General features: G+C 47.1%; 1 protein-coding gene across 2 annotated transcripts in view; it reads right to left on the reverse strand.

Moving 5' to 3' along the window:
• eipr1 (EARP complex and GARP complex interacting protein 1) overlaps positions 1 to 16,255 on the reverse strand; it is a 49,601-nt gene that overhangs the window by 12,223 nt on the left and 21,123 nt on the right. Inside the window, exons 1-3 of one of the 2 annotated variants that reach the window (XM_076299653.1) lie at positions 14,634 to 14,784; positions 6,802 to 6,901; positions 3,247 to 3,383 (exon numbers count right to left, since the gene is read on the reverse strand). In XM_076299653.1, coding sequence (XP_076155768.1) covers positions 3,247 to 3,383; positions 6,802 to 6,901; positions 14,634 to 14,749 — 353 coding nt within the window. In that variant the 5' untranslated portion in view covers positions 14,750 to 14,784. Of the gene's footprint in view, positions 1 to 3,246; positions 3,384 to 6,801; positions 6,902 to 14,633; positions 14,785 to 16,255 lie in introns of those variants that run through there. The other variant, XM_076299652.1, reaches the window with a different exon arrangement.

A 16,255-nucleotide genomic window follows, 5' to 3' on the forward strand; every position in this document is an offset into this window, starting at 1 on the left:
GCTAGATGTTTGATTGATGTCATTCACTAGTTGGCCCAACTCCACAAATGAGTTATTTTGAGGGTCATGCACATTTCAAGATGTCAACATACCATTGAGTTTAACGATACCATTTGAAGATGCAATTGAAGAAGCCTTTGAAAGCAAAAGCTAAAGTATGCAGAACTGGTAGAAGAAGTGAGAGAAAGAGGCCGGCAGGCACACAGAAGACCAGTGGAGATGAGTGTTTGAGACTTTGCAGCCAAATTAACCACTTCAATCACTTCTGTTGTATTTTGGTTTTCGGGGAGCAGTTGCTCAAAGGAGCTTTAAAGGAGTTGTCTGAGGAAATTTAAAAAATGTAACCAGTGGAGGTGCTCACAGACACCTAGGGGACATCACATGTACATTTATCTGTATTATGAGAAGAAGCCTTTTTGCCATAAGATGTTAGGTGCCTAAGGTGACCAGGGTTAATAATTCTTCCATTTCCCTAGCCTGGGTTTGTATCCAATTCCTTCCATTACCCTCACCCAGGTTCATATGATGGCTGATGGTAGTAGGACTCCATAATGTTATAATATCCAGGCTTCAAGTTGTTGGGAATGAGTACCGGTACCAGAGAGATTTGGCTAGGGATGGGCATCGTTAAGAAATGATTGATATCGATGCCATTGTCGAGTCTGCTTATCGATGCGATATACCATTCGCTGAACACTTATAGGATGCCTTTGAGAGTTGTTGGCTTTGAATGTCTAATTTAAAGTGGTTTTAGAGAATGAATATCAAGTGTGCAATATCAATTTTGAATGCTTTAAAATTTCTAAAAAAGTAAACATTTCTAAAACAAAGCTTTGTATTGGAATCGTTAGTGGAATCGTTAACATGTGGATGTGTACGATTCCGATGGATCGGAACGTTTGGAACCGATTCCTCACCGATACCTGGAACCGATTTGGAACCTAGGTTTGGCTACTGTGAAAAGTCCCCAATTAACACCATGAGGAATTGAACATATGTTCCTTCCTGTGTATAACTAAAATTGATCATTTTCTTACAAGGCCACTACATGCTTCTCTGCTCACCCTCCTGCTTTTCCCTGCTCCATTTCTACTTGTGCTGTGCTTGACCCAACTCTCGTCTCTCTGTTCCACTGCTCCTGCTTTGCTCGTCTCTGGCCTGGCCATTTCATCTTTTTTTTCTTTATCTTTCGTTCTCCATCTCCTAGCGCTCGCTTCTACCCCTCTGCTGTCTCTTTCCATTTCTCTGATTCTATCCGACTCCAATCTCCCCCTCTCCCTCCCTCCCTCCCTCTCTCACCGTCTCTTCCTTCACCCAAGCATCCCTCTGTACCTCTCTCCCACTCCTCCTCCCCTTTTCTCTCTCCCTCTGTTCATGCTCTCAATCTCTCCGGCTCACTGCAGCTCATCTGGTTCATCAGAGGGATCAATAGTGCAGTGATCATTATTCTGTGCGCAAAGCCCACACATCGGCCGGCCTTATTCCATCACACAGCTACCCCACCTCACACACACACACACACACACACACACACACACACACACACACACACACACACACACACACACACACACACACACACACACACACACACACACGCACAGACACACAAACCCACATACACACACATGCACAGACACACAAACACACAAACACACACACACACACACACGCGCACGCACGCACAGACACACAAACGCACATACTGTACACACGCATGCACAGACACACAAACACACATACACACACACACACAAATACATACAGGCAAAGGTGCACAAACACACACACAGGCAAATACATACATACATACATACATACATACATACATACAGGCAAAAGCAGGTGCGCGCGCACACACACGCACGCACACACACACACACACACACACACACACACACACACACACACACACACACACACACACACACAGGATAGGTAATTTAAGGTAGGTCATGATTATACGACACATCGGCACATCGGGTTGCTAATTAGGGATGTAACGGTATGAAAATTTAACCTCACGGTTATAGTGACCAAAATTATCACGGTTTTCGGTATTATCATGGTATTTTAAAATTGTAGTCAAGTAGTCAAGCTGAAATAGTTTGTGTCCCGTTCACTTTTTCATGTTTAATTGTTAATTGTTATTATTGCTTATGTGCTTATAGCTTAATTTACCCAACCATGACTTGGAGTTTGCTATTTCTGTTATTTGTGTCCAATGAGTGAGACCAAAGTAAGCATTCAAAATAAAACTTTAGGCTACTGTGTTCTCCTGATAACGTGAGCGGAATGGATTTAATGTGGACGTAAACATAAAAAGACGCAGAGTGGCTAAATGATACAGAGCACGTTTTGCGGTGAAAATTTTCCGCCTTTTAAAATCAGGTGTAGCCTAATCCGAATCTCAGTTAAATCCATAAATTAGATATCAGAATCAGTAGGGTAGGCTACCAGTTTTGTTTCATTGTACCTACTGTATGTCAAAAAGCAGGCTCAGATGAAGCTGAGAAGAATTAAACACGCGGTTTCAACACCGCGGTAATCAACCGTGATGATTATGATATTTCAAAAGAAAACGGTAATTGTTATCATCAACATTTTTATTGCGGTTTATCATTATACTGGTAATCGTAACATCCCTATTGCTAATTAGCCAATAGACCGCTGTACACCACATCCGCCATTCCCCTTCTGAGTGACAGCGAACGTGACGTGGAAAAAAGATACTAAAGTGATCTGAGAGGCTCTTCAAAGGAAAGAGAGTTTGGGAGAGACGCCGTCCTGAATACCTGAGATCAGTGATTGCTGCTGAAAACTGTTCTTGGCAAAGTCATTTTTCCTGACGTCGGAAACTATAGGCTACTTGCTGTTTTGTAAACAGAGGCATACTGTTGTAAATGTTGTCAAAATGGCTGATTATTGAAAAATTATGCAAATGAATTTATTATTTGTGTCATCCTGCATTGGGAAATAGTTTTCAAAGGTAGCTTTGAAAATTTGTTTTGTTCACAAACAAACATTCACAAGAGTATTGGGAAAAGATTTTACAATTTCTAGAACAATCTATGACAGAAGTAAATCAGCAGGACAGACGGAGAGCTAGAGAGAGGGAGAGAAAGAAAGAAAGAGAGAGAGGGAAAGAAAGAGAAAGAGGCAGGAGGGAGGGAGGGAGGGAGAGAGAGAGAGAACAAACAGCAGATAGGGACAGATGGACAGACAGACAGACTGACATGACGCTACCTCATGCTCCGCAGATCCCAGCCGCGGATGGCCGTGTCGTTGGCCGTGGCCAGCTGGGTGCAGTTGTGGTGCGGGCTCCACTTGCCCGAGGTGAACTTCAGCTGCCCTTTCCCCTCCAGGGTGGCACTGCTGGAAACCTGCAGGGAGACGAGTGGGAGGTGTGTGTGTAGGTGTGTGTGTGTGTGTGTGTGTGTGTGTGTGTGTGTGTGTGTGTGTGTGTGTGTGTGTGTGTGTGTGTGTGTGTGGGGGGGGGGGTGCAGATCGATCCGCATTAGTTCACCTCTAGCCTTACTGGGAAAAACCCAGGAGGACAGCACAGAAGAGCAGAGCGTAAACGTGTGGGAGTCCCCCCAGCCACCGCGCGCACCTCATACCATACGGGAGACCACCTCAGGCTCTTCTGCATGAACAAACAGCCTCTCGCCAGGGAGTCAGGTACACTATTGACGCAAAGCACAAAGGAGCACGTGACTGGAGATCTCCCAACACTTGGGGTATGTAGGGATTTTAGGGATTCAGTGGAGGAGTGCTGTGATGTGCTGTGATGTTCTAGTGACCTTGACTGAGCACGATGGAGGATTCAATAGTCACGACGGGCTATAGAAAAGAGCATTGGAATAAAAAGCCATTCACTATAAATGTGGGTATAAAACATAAAGGCTTAAGAGATGCAAAGTATGAGCAGGCTCTATTTGTCAGAGCTCTTGAGGAACACTACTGACATGAATTACAAAGACACAAGCCTCTCTCGCCAATAATAGCTGCACATAATATGACTGCAAAAGACACACACACACACACACACACACACCCACGCACACGCACACGCACACGCACACGCACACGCACACAAACACGCAAACACGCACGCACGCACGCACGCACACACAGTGGTTGTGGTACTAACTGCCCATCAGTGCTGGCATGGTCACTGACATCTCCTGACATGTCATGGGATAAAGACAATTTGTTTTAAGTATATTTGGGGACTTGCATTCATTTAGACAGCACAGTTCTAGCCCATAGAGAGAGACACAAGGTGGGGTGGGGAAAAGACCCTGGGACCCCGTGGGCACTTGGACCTGAATGTGGGACGGACGCTCGCCACAGCCAAGTGCGCCACAGCTCCCCTGCAAATAGACAAATACATTTAAATAATTCTAAATAAATATATAAAAACACCCAGAACTAGATCTAGAAATCTCTCCTATGGAACCTTTGTGGCCATAGAAAAGGGACCTGGATTTGTTTTGTTTCGTTTCCCCTTTATATTTTGTTCTCTTAAGTCTATGATTTGAATGTGCTGGTGCTGGTGTGTGGTAGTGTTGGTTTCAGCCGCGCCTGCTGGAGACAGGCCAGTGCACAAAGCCTGCGCTCGGGCGTATCGATCCGATGGCTCGCGCTGCCGCTGCCGCTCCCGCTCCCGCTGTGCTCGGCCTCATTATTTCACACAGAGCTCCGCCATTCTAGGCCCTCACAACAGACGGCCATCGGGGGAAAAAAAAAGGAAAATAACAAATAGTGAAAACACTAACAGAAACGGCGTCCGCAAAACAAACTGAGAGGTGGTGCTGGACCGATGCGGTGGTGGGCGTTCACTCGAGTGCCACGCTTTTCGGTGGCCGTTAAGAGAAAGTGGCGGTCACCAGTCATGAACGGCTTGAGATGGCAGTGGTTTGGATAGGATCTGGCCAGGCTGCCAGGGGGGCAGGTTCTCCTGCTTGGGCCTGCACTGAGACCCACTACATCTACACGTGGCTGCTGGCAATGACAAGAAATCACCATCATCTCTTTCCTTTAATCCTCTCTCTCTCTCTCTCTCTCTCTCTCTCTCTCTCTCTCTCTCTCTCTCTCTCTCTCTCTCTCTCTCTCGACATCTCCCCAAGTCTCTGGCTGTCCATCCTTTCCTCACTATCTCACTCCCTCTCTCCCTCTGTCATTTCTCCCTCTCTACTCTCTCTATCTTCCCCACAGCATTCTGTCTGTCAGTCTGTCTTCATGTCTATCCAATTCTCTCTCATCCCCTCTCTTCCTCTATCTTTCTTTCTCTCTCTCTCTGTCTCTCTCTCTCTCTCTCTGGGAACGTGCTCTGCTTTCATGGGAAGCCTAATCCAGGCAGTAGCAGGGGCTGAAGCGCAGATGAACACATCAACGGCAGCATTTCACATGCAAAGTGGGATGTGGGGATGGAGGAGCGAGAGAGAGAGAGAGAGAGAGAGAGAGAGAGAGAGAGAGAGAGAGAGAGAGAGAGAGAGAAGCAGAGGGAGGCAGTGGCAGGGAGAGTGAGTGTGCGAATGAGAAAGCAGGAGATAGGGAGGGGGTGTGATGTGAGGGTGTGAGGGTGTGTGTATGTGTGTGTGTGTGTGTGTGTGTGTGTGCGTGTGTATGTGTGTGTGTGTGTGTGTGTGTGTGTGTGTGAGGGGGGTGCTGTGCCGTGATGTTGAGGTGGGATGGGGAGGGAGAGGGGTCTGCTTGCAGGAGATTAGTATTCTCATCAGCAGTGGAGGAATCTGGCTGCTCTCTCTATTTTTTCCGCTCGCCCTCCTCCCTCCATTTTTAATGGGTGAAGTGCCCTCAGTAGGCCTTGCCACTCGATAACCCCCCCCCCTGCCCTCCCCTCTCTGTTCAGCATGCAAAGCTGACATTAGTGTGACCTCACAAGGGGTCTGTGCGTGGCATCGACCACAGCCCTCTCGCCTGACCTCACTCTCTCTCTCTCTGTGTGGTGTGTGTGTGTGTGTGTGTGTGTGTGTGTGTGTGTGTGTGTGTGTGTGGTTTATGACTATGTGTGAGAGCAGGGGGGAGAAGTGAAAGGCTGATGTTTTCACAGGTCCGCTGCAGCACACTCTCAAATGTCAAGTCACGGGGTTGCGTCCTGCCAGACCGAGGCCACGCTCGGCCCCTCTGAGGGTTCCTCTCCCCGGCATTAATTACTAACGACGGCGGAGGGATTATTAACGAGTGGCCTCCACACTGCAGACCACTGCTAATAGGAAAGTAAGGGACCAACCTCGGCCCATCATCCACACACTACTGCCACACACCTACACACACACCTTTTTTAATTGAGAGGCTTTGAACTTAAAAGGAAAAGAAGCAATTTACCAACTTTAAAACATCAGCTTTTTTATATGACTTTTAGACGATTCTAGCTGTGGTAAAGGCCACCTGCTCTGAAGGCCATGGTCAGGCAGTGGGCAGTCTGTGTCATTGAAGCGTGTGGTGTTATAAAGCCGTGGACCCAACACAGCTTCAATGAAAAAGAGAAACTAAGAGAGACGGTGGTGGAAAGTGCTGTCTAAGTAGGGACAAATTCACTGAAGCATTTATGCAATGCTACTCCCACCACTCTCTCTATCTCTCCCACCCCCTCTGCCCTCCCTCTCTCTCTCTCTCTCTCTCTCTCTCTCTCTCTCTCTCTCTGTCCCCCTCTCTCTCTCTCTCTCTGTTCCCCTCGGAGTGGAGCTCCGGAGAGGCAGAGCGCGGTGCGGTGCGGTGCAGTGCTCTTCTGTGCTGTGCTGTGGTTATCAGATAATGAGGCAGCTGGCGTCTCACCGTGGCTTTGGTGGAGCTCTCCTGAAGGTCCCACAGCACCGCGTGGTTATCGGCCAGAGAGATCACACGACTGCCGTCGCCCATGGGCTCCCATAACACACTGCAGGAGAGAACCAGAGAGAGGGAGAAAGAGGCAGGGAGAGACAGAAAGAGACAAGAAGAGAGTGATGGAGGGAGAGAGACAGATAGAGATGAGTTAGTGTACTGAAATTACCACAATGAGCAGTCAATTCAATTCAATTCAATTTTCAATTCAAGAAAGCTTTACTGGCATGAACGTTGCATGAACATTATTGCCAAAGCTCAATTACATGTACACATAAGAGGTAAAGAGGACAAAATAGAAAATAAATACATGCTTAACAGAATTGTGGAATTAACATATAAGAGGACATAAAAGTAGACATAGAAGACATAAAAGTAAAACAACAATTCTAATAATAAGAACAAATATACAACATTGTTGGTGGTTGTGGCCTCACTGGCTGTCCCTCAGGTTGTGGCAGGCTGCTACAAATTTTGAAGCCAGAATGACCACATCCTCATTCTCTCAGAGGATGTAAGGCAATTTAGCCTCATTTGTCCAGGTTTGGAATTCATGGATGGTTGAATTTAATTTATTGAATAATAATGTCCGTATTTCCTCATATTTTGGGCATTCTGTTAAGAAGTGGAGCTCTGATCTCCACAGCCCCCAAGCTGCAGTGTGAGCATAGCCTCTCCTCTCTGGGCAGCCAGGTCTGCCTGTGTCTGCCTTTTTCTATGGAGAGACTGTGCTCACTGAGTCTGTACATAGTCATGGTTTTCCTGAGTTTTGGGTCTTTCAGTGTACTCAGGTAAGTAGCTATTGTGTATTCACGTTTTAGGGCCAAATAACATTGTAATTTAGATTGTGTTTGGGTTACTTCTTTCCAATAGGTGATGTAATTTTCCTTTTCATTGTTTGTAATTTGGTTGGGTCTAATTGTTCTTGCGACTGTAACATTGTCCCGGGCCTCAGTGATGTGGGATGGTGTGAGGTCACTGAGTCTCAGGACAAGTTGGCTAAGTGGGCTCCTTCCTATGTTTTGCTCTTGGCTTTGAAGTGCTAGATGGTGGAGTGAGTCGGGGTTGCTCATTTTAATGTGTTGCCAGAATTTAAGGGCTCTTTTTTGAATATTGATGATAAGGGGGTATTGGCCTAATTCTGCCCTGCATGCATTGTTCGGCGTCTTCCTCTGTACCCGGAGGATGCTTTTGCAGAACTCTGCATGCAGGGCTTCAGTTGGGTGTTTATCCCAGGTTGAGAATTCATGTCCCAGACCCCATACCTCAGAGCCATATAGTGCAATTGGTTCGATCACAGTTTTAAAAAGTTTAATCCAAATTCTAATTGGTAGCTCCAATCTAATTGATCTTTTAATGGCATTTTGCTTTTTCTTTGAGTTCCTTCACAGCCAAGCCGAAATGCCCCGTTGAAGTCAGAGTTATGCCTAGATAGGTGTAATTATTTGTCTGGTCAATTGTTCTGTTGCCTATTTTAAAATTGTTGGTGTTTCCCTGTAGCTTGGAACGTTTTTGAAACACTAAGACCTTGGTTTTTTCAGAATTAATTTTTTGGGCCCATGTGTGGCAAAATTTTGCTAGTACATCCATGTGGTGCTGCAAGCCCTCTTTTGTTGGTGATATCAAAACCAAGTCGTCTGCGAAAAGCAAGCACTTGACCTCAGTGTTCTGCAGCATGAGTCCTGAACCTGCAGAGTTCTGCAATGTGATTGCCAATTCGTCTATATAGACGTTAAACAGTGTAGGGCTTAAACTACAACCCTGTCGTACTCCCCTCCTTTGGGGAAAGAAATCAGTCCTGTTACATCCTATTTTGACGGCACACTTGCTTCTCAGATACATAGATTTGATTATGTCGTATAGTTTTCCTCCCACACCACTCTGAATCAGTCTATATAATAGGACTTTATGCCATATGGAGTCAAATGCCTTTTGGAAGTCCACGAAGCAAGCAAATATTTTTATTTTATTTATGTTTATCAATGAGGGTTCAGGGTGAAGATGTGGTCTGATGTCCGATTTTTTGGGAGGAATCCAATTTGGTTTTTGCTTAATACATTGTGTTCTGTGATGTACTCAATTATTCTTGTGTTAATTATGCTACAGAACACTTTTCCAAGGTTGCTGTTAACACAAATACCCCTGTAATTGTTTGGGTCTAGTTTATCACCCTTCTTATATATGGGGGTGATAAGTCCTTCATTTCAGGAGTCAGGGAAGTATCCTACACTTAATATGAGGTTGAAAAGCTTTAGAATAGCCAATTGAGATGTGAGGTCTGTATGCACTAGCATCTCGCTCAGGATGCCATCTACACCACATGCTTTTCTTGGCTGTAGTTTGTTTAGCTTTTCCACAAGCTCTTTCTGGGTTATTGGAAAATCCAATGGGTTTTGATTATCTTTTATGGAAATTTCAAGGTTTTCCAGTCTGTTAGATATTTGTTGCTGGTCAGAATTTAGTGTGGGATGATTGAATAGGTTTGTGAAATGCTCTCTCCATATTGTACCATTCTGGATAGCTAAATCATCATGAGGCCTTTTGTTGAAATGTTTCCAGTTTTCCCAGAATTTGTTTGAGTCAAGTGATTCTTCTATATCATTCAGTTGACTTTGCATATATTTATTTTTCTTTGCTCTTACTGTATTTTTGTACCTCTTGAGGCATTCAGTATACAGAGCGCGTATGTCTTGGTTGTCTGGTTGCGGGTGTTTCTGGTTGGATATTTTTCTTAAGCTTTTTCTCTGATTTTTACATTCAGAATCAATCCAATGGTCTGATTTATTTTTCTTTTGTTTGTTTTTAATTGTGGTCAAATTTGAAATTTGAGCCACATAATGGAATAGCTTATGTAGATGGTTTACGGCCAAGTTAATGCCTTCTTTATCATGGGGGTAGTTTGTCGATAGAAATGAGTTCAGGAGTGATTGTGTTTCTGGGTGACCAATTGACTTTTCATAGTTTTTGGAGCTTTCTTTATCCCACCGATAGCTCGGTTTGATTTTGAAAATTTTCTCAGGCTTTATGTAGGTGTTGGGGGTCCCTGATCTGTTTAAATAGACTGTTATTTGACAGTCTCCCACTCCTCCATTTCCCTGGCCTTTTATGGTTGAAGTGAAGCGCCATCTCACCAAGGCCACCATCACATGGGCAGATTATTAACTAAGCACACAGGTGACATTCAACATCAATCAAGCCTGGCTGAGTTATGGGCCAAAGCTTGGCAGCCTATATATTTGCGCATTATATCCTCTGTGTCCTCAAAAGCATGTGAGGCAGCTCTCTCTCTCTCTCTCTCTCTCTCTCTCTTCTACCTCCTCGGAGACTCCAGTGCCGTCAAGCTCCAGCCGCCAGCCGCCTAATTACCCAGCAGCCCCGGTGCCAGATGCAGCAGCAGCAGCAGCAACGGCAGCCGTCTGCACTGCAGTGGGCTGATGAGGACGGTGGAAGGAGAGAGAGGAACAGAGAGAGAGAGAGAGAGATGTACAGAGAGAGAGAGAGAGAGAGGAGGCAAGAAGAAATCCTACTTAGGATTCCATCCGGCTCTTGTCATTTGCATGCTTTTACTTGTGAAGGAGGTGAGAGGGAGGATACCGAGAGAGGGGGGGGGAGAGAGAGAGGGAGGGAAAGAGAGATAGATGGATAGGCAGCACGATTGAAAAAGAGAGAAGCCAGGGTAGAATAAGCATTTATGGGGGATATAAATCGCTGAGCAGAGGAGTGGCACTGGTGGCAGCAGTGGAGTGTTTTTTTACCCTCCCTCCCTCCCTCTCTCTCTCTCTCTCTCTCTCTCTCTCTCTCTCTCTCTCTCTCTCAGGCCCTCCCAAGGTGCTGGGAGTCAGGGGTCTTGAGCGGTCAGGTGCATCATCCCGGTAAACCCCCCGCCAGTCACTGGCTCATCTCGCCGGCCGTTTATTCCATAAAAAATAATTAGCCCCAATCCAGCTCAATTTATTCAGTGCTTTGAGATTTATAAGTGCGGGCCTCCCAATAGTATCAATTAATTTATAAGAACGGGGGCGACTCACTTTTATGGCCGTGTTATTATGCCAGACCCATAAGTTAAGGGCGGGAGGATTAAAGAACATAAGTCATGTGCATTTGACCTTGAAGAACAGAGGCTTTGCATCTTTGATTGAAGTGAATATGTAAATATGTCCTGAAATGGCTAAAATGGTCTCTCTCCCCTCGCTCTCTCCAGCTCTCTCTGAAGGCCCCATGCATATTAAAATGAAAGTTCGGGATGCGCTTGCTCATCACGGGCCATCGTTGCTGTAAACGCGATTGGCTCTTTGCACGCCGGCACCTATTGCGGCAGCCTTTTAAATCCGCTGAAGCCGGGATGAGGGGATTCAAATGTCCACGGCCGCATTACCCAGTTGGGGGTTGAGGGTTGTGGGTGAGTGGGTGAGTGGGTGAGTGGGTGAGTGGGTAGGTTTACTGGGTGCATCTGGTCTCCTGGATGGATTAGAGATGGAGGCAAGGCGCGGAGAGTCGCCCACACAGAAGAAATGGGCACGGCATCAAATGTTTTGGTGGGCCGCCCCAGCCCCTGTCGACCCCTACTGTGATTATTCCATCTCTGCTGGGCATATTGACTGACCTATATATTTATACGTGTGCGCACAAGTGTGCATGTGTGGCTTGCACTCCGCATTGGACTCCAACTGATTCCCTAAGAGGCCCAACTGTGTGCAACTCGCGCTGTGATTACCAAGACGACAAAAGCTCCCCCACCAACCTCCATTCACACTCCACCCTCTCCCCACGCCCAATCACACCGACTGTCAGAAATCTCTTCGCCTGATGATCATCTAAAATTCCTCCCGGCTCTTAGCCAACGCCCGATTGGCGCTAAATGCTCAATCGCTATCGATTCGCTGATGCACGTCACACCAAAACGAGACGCCACACTCCTAGGGGCTGCAACAACAAAAGACACAAAAAAATAGAGAGGAAAACAACAACGGGGTGGTAACAAAAAAACCCTGTCTTTTAATGTTTCTTTTATTTATTTATTTTTGTTTGTTTGTTTGGCGTCTCGCTTTTGTGTGGTCTCTTCAAAGGACCAGCTTTAAAACCTGAGACTGTCTGCAAAATAAGTCTGAATCTATACCTCCATTCTCCTCCATTTGATTTTCGCATTGGCAACAAAGAGGGGACAATCACAGCACGAGGCTAGCTAGCTGAGATGTGTTGGGGGAACGGAGCGGTGGGTTTGGGGCTGGGGGGCTGGGGGGCTCCATGGCTGGGGGGCTGGGGGGCTGGGCCGCGGCTGCAGGAGTGCTTCCATCAGAGCACGCAGACGGAGATGGAGTGGGGCTGCCGGAGAGGGATCAGGGAGGCGGGCGGACGAGCGAGGCAATCCATCTTCAAAAAGCCAATAGTACAGCAGCAGCAAGGATGCTACAGGATGCTCATCAAACACATACACATACACACAGGCACAGGCACAGGCACACAAACACACACACACACACACACATACAAAGACACACACACAAACAAACAAACATGTACGCATACACACACACATACAAAGACACACATGTGGGAGAATAAAGAAACCACAAATAAAGGGGAAAAAACATCCCATGCCAAACTAAACAGAGCCCATACATACCTACACAGACACCCAGAACAAACACACACACACACGCACTCAAACAAAGACAAACACACACACTGAAAAATACAGACAGACACACACTCACACACACACTCACACACACACACACACACACACACACACACACAGCGAGCTTGTTTCGGTCCCCTGCCCTTGAGAGTTTCACAGCTCTGGAGGTGAGAGGGAAGCGGCAGCAGCCCCATCAATCTCCCCCACAGGGCTCCACTCCACTGGTCCTCTCTGCCAAGCATCGACTGCTAAAATCCACATGCACACACACTCACATACACATATAACGTCTCACTCACACACTCTCTCACACACACACACACACACGCGCACACACACACACAGACAAATGCTTAGCCACATACTGTATGTGTGTACACACAAAAGCATGCATGCATAAACTCAGTAACCCAATAATCTCTCCCTCCCTCCCAATATATAACCAAGAAACAAATCAAACAGTGCTTAATTTCAATCTTACAGATTAAAATGTTAGAATGCTGTTAGAACCAAAGATATTATTAAGGGAAGTCAAACACACCATGTCTCACACTCCCTGGCTCTCTTGCTTGATTTCTCACACGTGCAGGCAGACGCACACACACGCACACGCACACACACACGCTTGCACGCACGCACGCACACACACACACACACACTCATCTCCCCCTCAGGTGACACCCCTCCTGTGGAAGTCTCTGACAGACAGGAGTGGAAGGTGTGCCCTGACCAGCTGCCACCCTTTAGCTGGGGGAGCCGTTAGCACGTACACATGCATGCCAGCCCCGAACCACGCGCTCACCGACACCTGAGCGAACCAATCAACACCTGCCACAGCCCTCGGCACCCTCCCATCACGCTGCAGCCGTCAGGTCCCAGGTCTGACCGGGGCAGCAGGGGTGGAGGGGGCAGCTAGGCCAGGCCAGGCGCCTGCGGGTGCTGGGGCAGGTGCGGACTTGCCAGGCGGGAGCCCGTGAGCAGACGCCAGTGACTCACTGGCACTCACAAGGTGCCAGCGAACAGGAGGAGGAGTGGTGGGGGGGGGGGGGGGGGTTACGTGAGAACGCAGGGCACCAACACACACCTGTGACACACCTGTGCTCACCGGCCCAGGGGCCACGGCGTCCTCTGTGAACTTTGACCCCACACGTGGACATAAGGGCACTCAAACTCGAGCACTGCGCAGGGCACCACTCTGCTGACCTTACGGCGGTATGGAGAGAGCGAGAGAGGGCGAGGGCAGAGGAGATTTGGACTCTTTTGTTTCATTTCAATTGAAAAGCGGCTCGGCAAGAAAGAAAATGACCAAAAAAAGCTGTGTGGATGAGTGGAGGGGGAGGGAGGGGCTAGTATTCTTTTATTCACACATCAAATGGAATGTGCCGACTCCAGTAACGCTTCCTTTCCAATGGGAACACATTGGTAGCTGCCAGTGGGCAGAAAAATCAGAGCCAGAGAGAGAGAAAGAGAGAGAGAGAGAGAGAGAGAGAGAGAGAAAGAGAGAGAGAGATGGAGAGGGGGTAGCGTTTAGTCTCTCAGTCTCTGCCATTGTGAACTGGATGCACATGATATTATCCACGGTGGGGCTAAGACAAAAGGCGTGTGCGCTCTGGCTAAGCCCTGCCATATGTAGGTCAGTCAATACTTTCCCTGCACAAAACAAATGCAAGCAAGGCCACTCAACAAAAGCTTCAAAGCTTCATCTTACTGTATGAAATAATGAGGAAGCGTGATAGAGAAAGGGAGAGGGAGGGAGAGAGGGAGAGAGAGCGAGAGAGAGAGACATGGAGGAAGTTGTGGGAGGTGGGCAGAGGACAAGGAGAGAGCTGGATAGTGAGATGGAGTGAGACCATGATAGGAATGAACTCAGAGAAGGGATGAGAGAGAGAAAGAGAGGGAGCAATGGCAAGACCAAAATAGAAGATGGACTAAGACAGAACAGACTGACGGAGATGCACAGACGGAGATACCAAGAGGTTGAGAGAAGAGAAGAGCCAGTAGAAAAGGAAAAGCAACAGAGAGAGTGAGAAACAGTACAAGAAAAACAAGGGAGGAGTGAGAGAGTGAGAGAGAGAGAGAGAAAGAGAGAGAGAGTGTGCAGGCAGCAGTGGAGGTAGCTGTAGGGTTAAATCGATAGCGCGCAGCATACCAGGCCATGTTGCCGTGGGCTGTGTTGTCAAGGTGACAGAGGAGCTCCAGGGTCTGTGGGTTGTTTGATGAATCGTCGGGGGACTCATGGCTGCCTGATTCCCATTCCGGGGGCATCCTCCACACGGCTGCACACGTTACCACCCGGCTCTCGCTGGCTGGCCACCACAGGCAGGGCACAGGGAGCAGAGACAGGGTTACACTCCACGCTCACAGCACACACACACATGCTTACAACACACGCACACACACACACGGGCACGCACGCACACACACACACACACACACACACGCACACACACACACACAACACATAGAAAACAGTACAATCCCAAAATACAATTCACAGGAAATACAGTAAGCTATGTGCACTGCTGAGCACAAAGTAGCATGTGCACGCACGCTGCATTCAGCAGAGTACAAGTATCACAGAGGGCACTGGACAGGCCACACACCCACACACACACAGCAGAGAATACAAGCAACAGTGCATGCAATCATATGTGGCCAGTCCAAACACAACACCCACAGAAAATAGGACAAAAACACAGACACAGGAAACAGGGACATAGACAAACAAATGCGGCACACACATACATACACAAAGAATACCAAAGCATAACACAAACAATCGACCAAGGGGGAGGGGTGTACTAGAAGTGCATAGACTTCTGCTGATAAAATGAGCAAAGTGGAAGTTTGGTCCTTAACTGATCACACAGTTATTTGCCGTAGCTCTAGCTACGCAGCACTAAAGCAAAACTTTGATAATGCGTCTCAGTGGGAGCTGGACCCATTGTTATCTCCTCAGTAGATAGCCACTGTTACAAGTCTCCAGTCCAAATGCAAAAGGCCTTTATCAACTCCATGTGTGATAAATGTTAAATCTAAAAATCTTTAGAAAACTGTTATGGGAAACAACTTTAGCTTTGTACCAAGTTTACTGACAATCCCCCTGTGCAGCACAAAAACACTTATGGTTCATAAAGGGGCTTTATCACAGCCAGAGTATCTGGCATGCCAACAATGGTTCTCTTAGATAAACAAGCGTATGTCTGCTTGGTGAGTTTTACATGTTCTTTCAGTGTGTATTTCTTTGTATCTGTGCATTGTTTGTGTGTTTGTGTGTGTGTGTGTCTCAGTCGATATTAGCCACCTCAGTAACTAGCCCATCTAAGGCATACATCTGTGAGTCTACTCCCCCTAGAGGCCTGTTCTATAAGTGTGTGTGTGTGCAGCCCTCTGCTCTGCTCTGCACCTCTCAGTGTAGGCATGCATGTTCTCTTGTGCCAAACACTCTGATGGGCGGCGTATGAAACGCTGATATGAGCGGGTTGTCTGCTTTCGTCTTTCCTTATCAAATGTCTCTGGTGACTCCAGGTAAGTCATCATCAGTAGATGCTGCTGGATCTAAGGCTTTAGTCACACACAAGCAGACCTCTTCTGGTTTCATAACAACGTCTACCATCAATGGGAATGTGCTATATCTCTGTCATCACAACAAAACATCTATACAGGGTTTTGCTAAAAGCTTATCACCAAAACTCCCACCAATAGCTTACGACTTCTACTGCTAACTACTAACCCTCACTGCACACTCAACTAAGGAAACTCCAACTACCA

The sequence above is a fragment of the Alosa pseudoharengus genome, unplaced genomic scaffold (assembly GCF_046254945.1).
Source record: "Alosa pseudoharengus isolate Yale_2024_CS ecotype anadromous, Long Island Sound unplaced genomic scaffold, YU_APseudo_1.1 YU_APseudo_1.1_scf_22, whole genome shotgun sequence".
Classification (NCBI taxonomy): Eukaryota; Metazoa; Chordata; class Actinopteri; order Clupeiformes; family Clupeidae; genus Alosa; species Alosa pseudoharengus.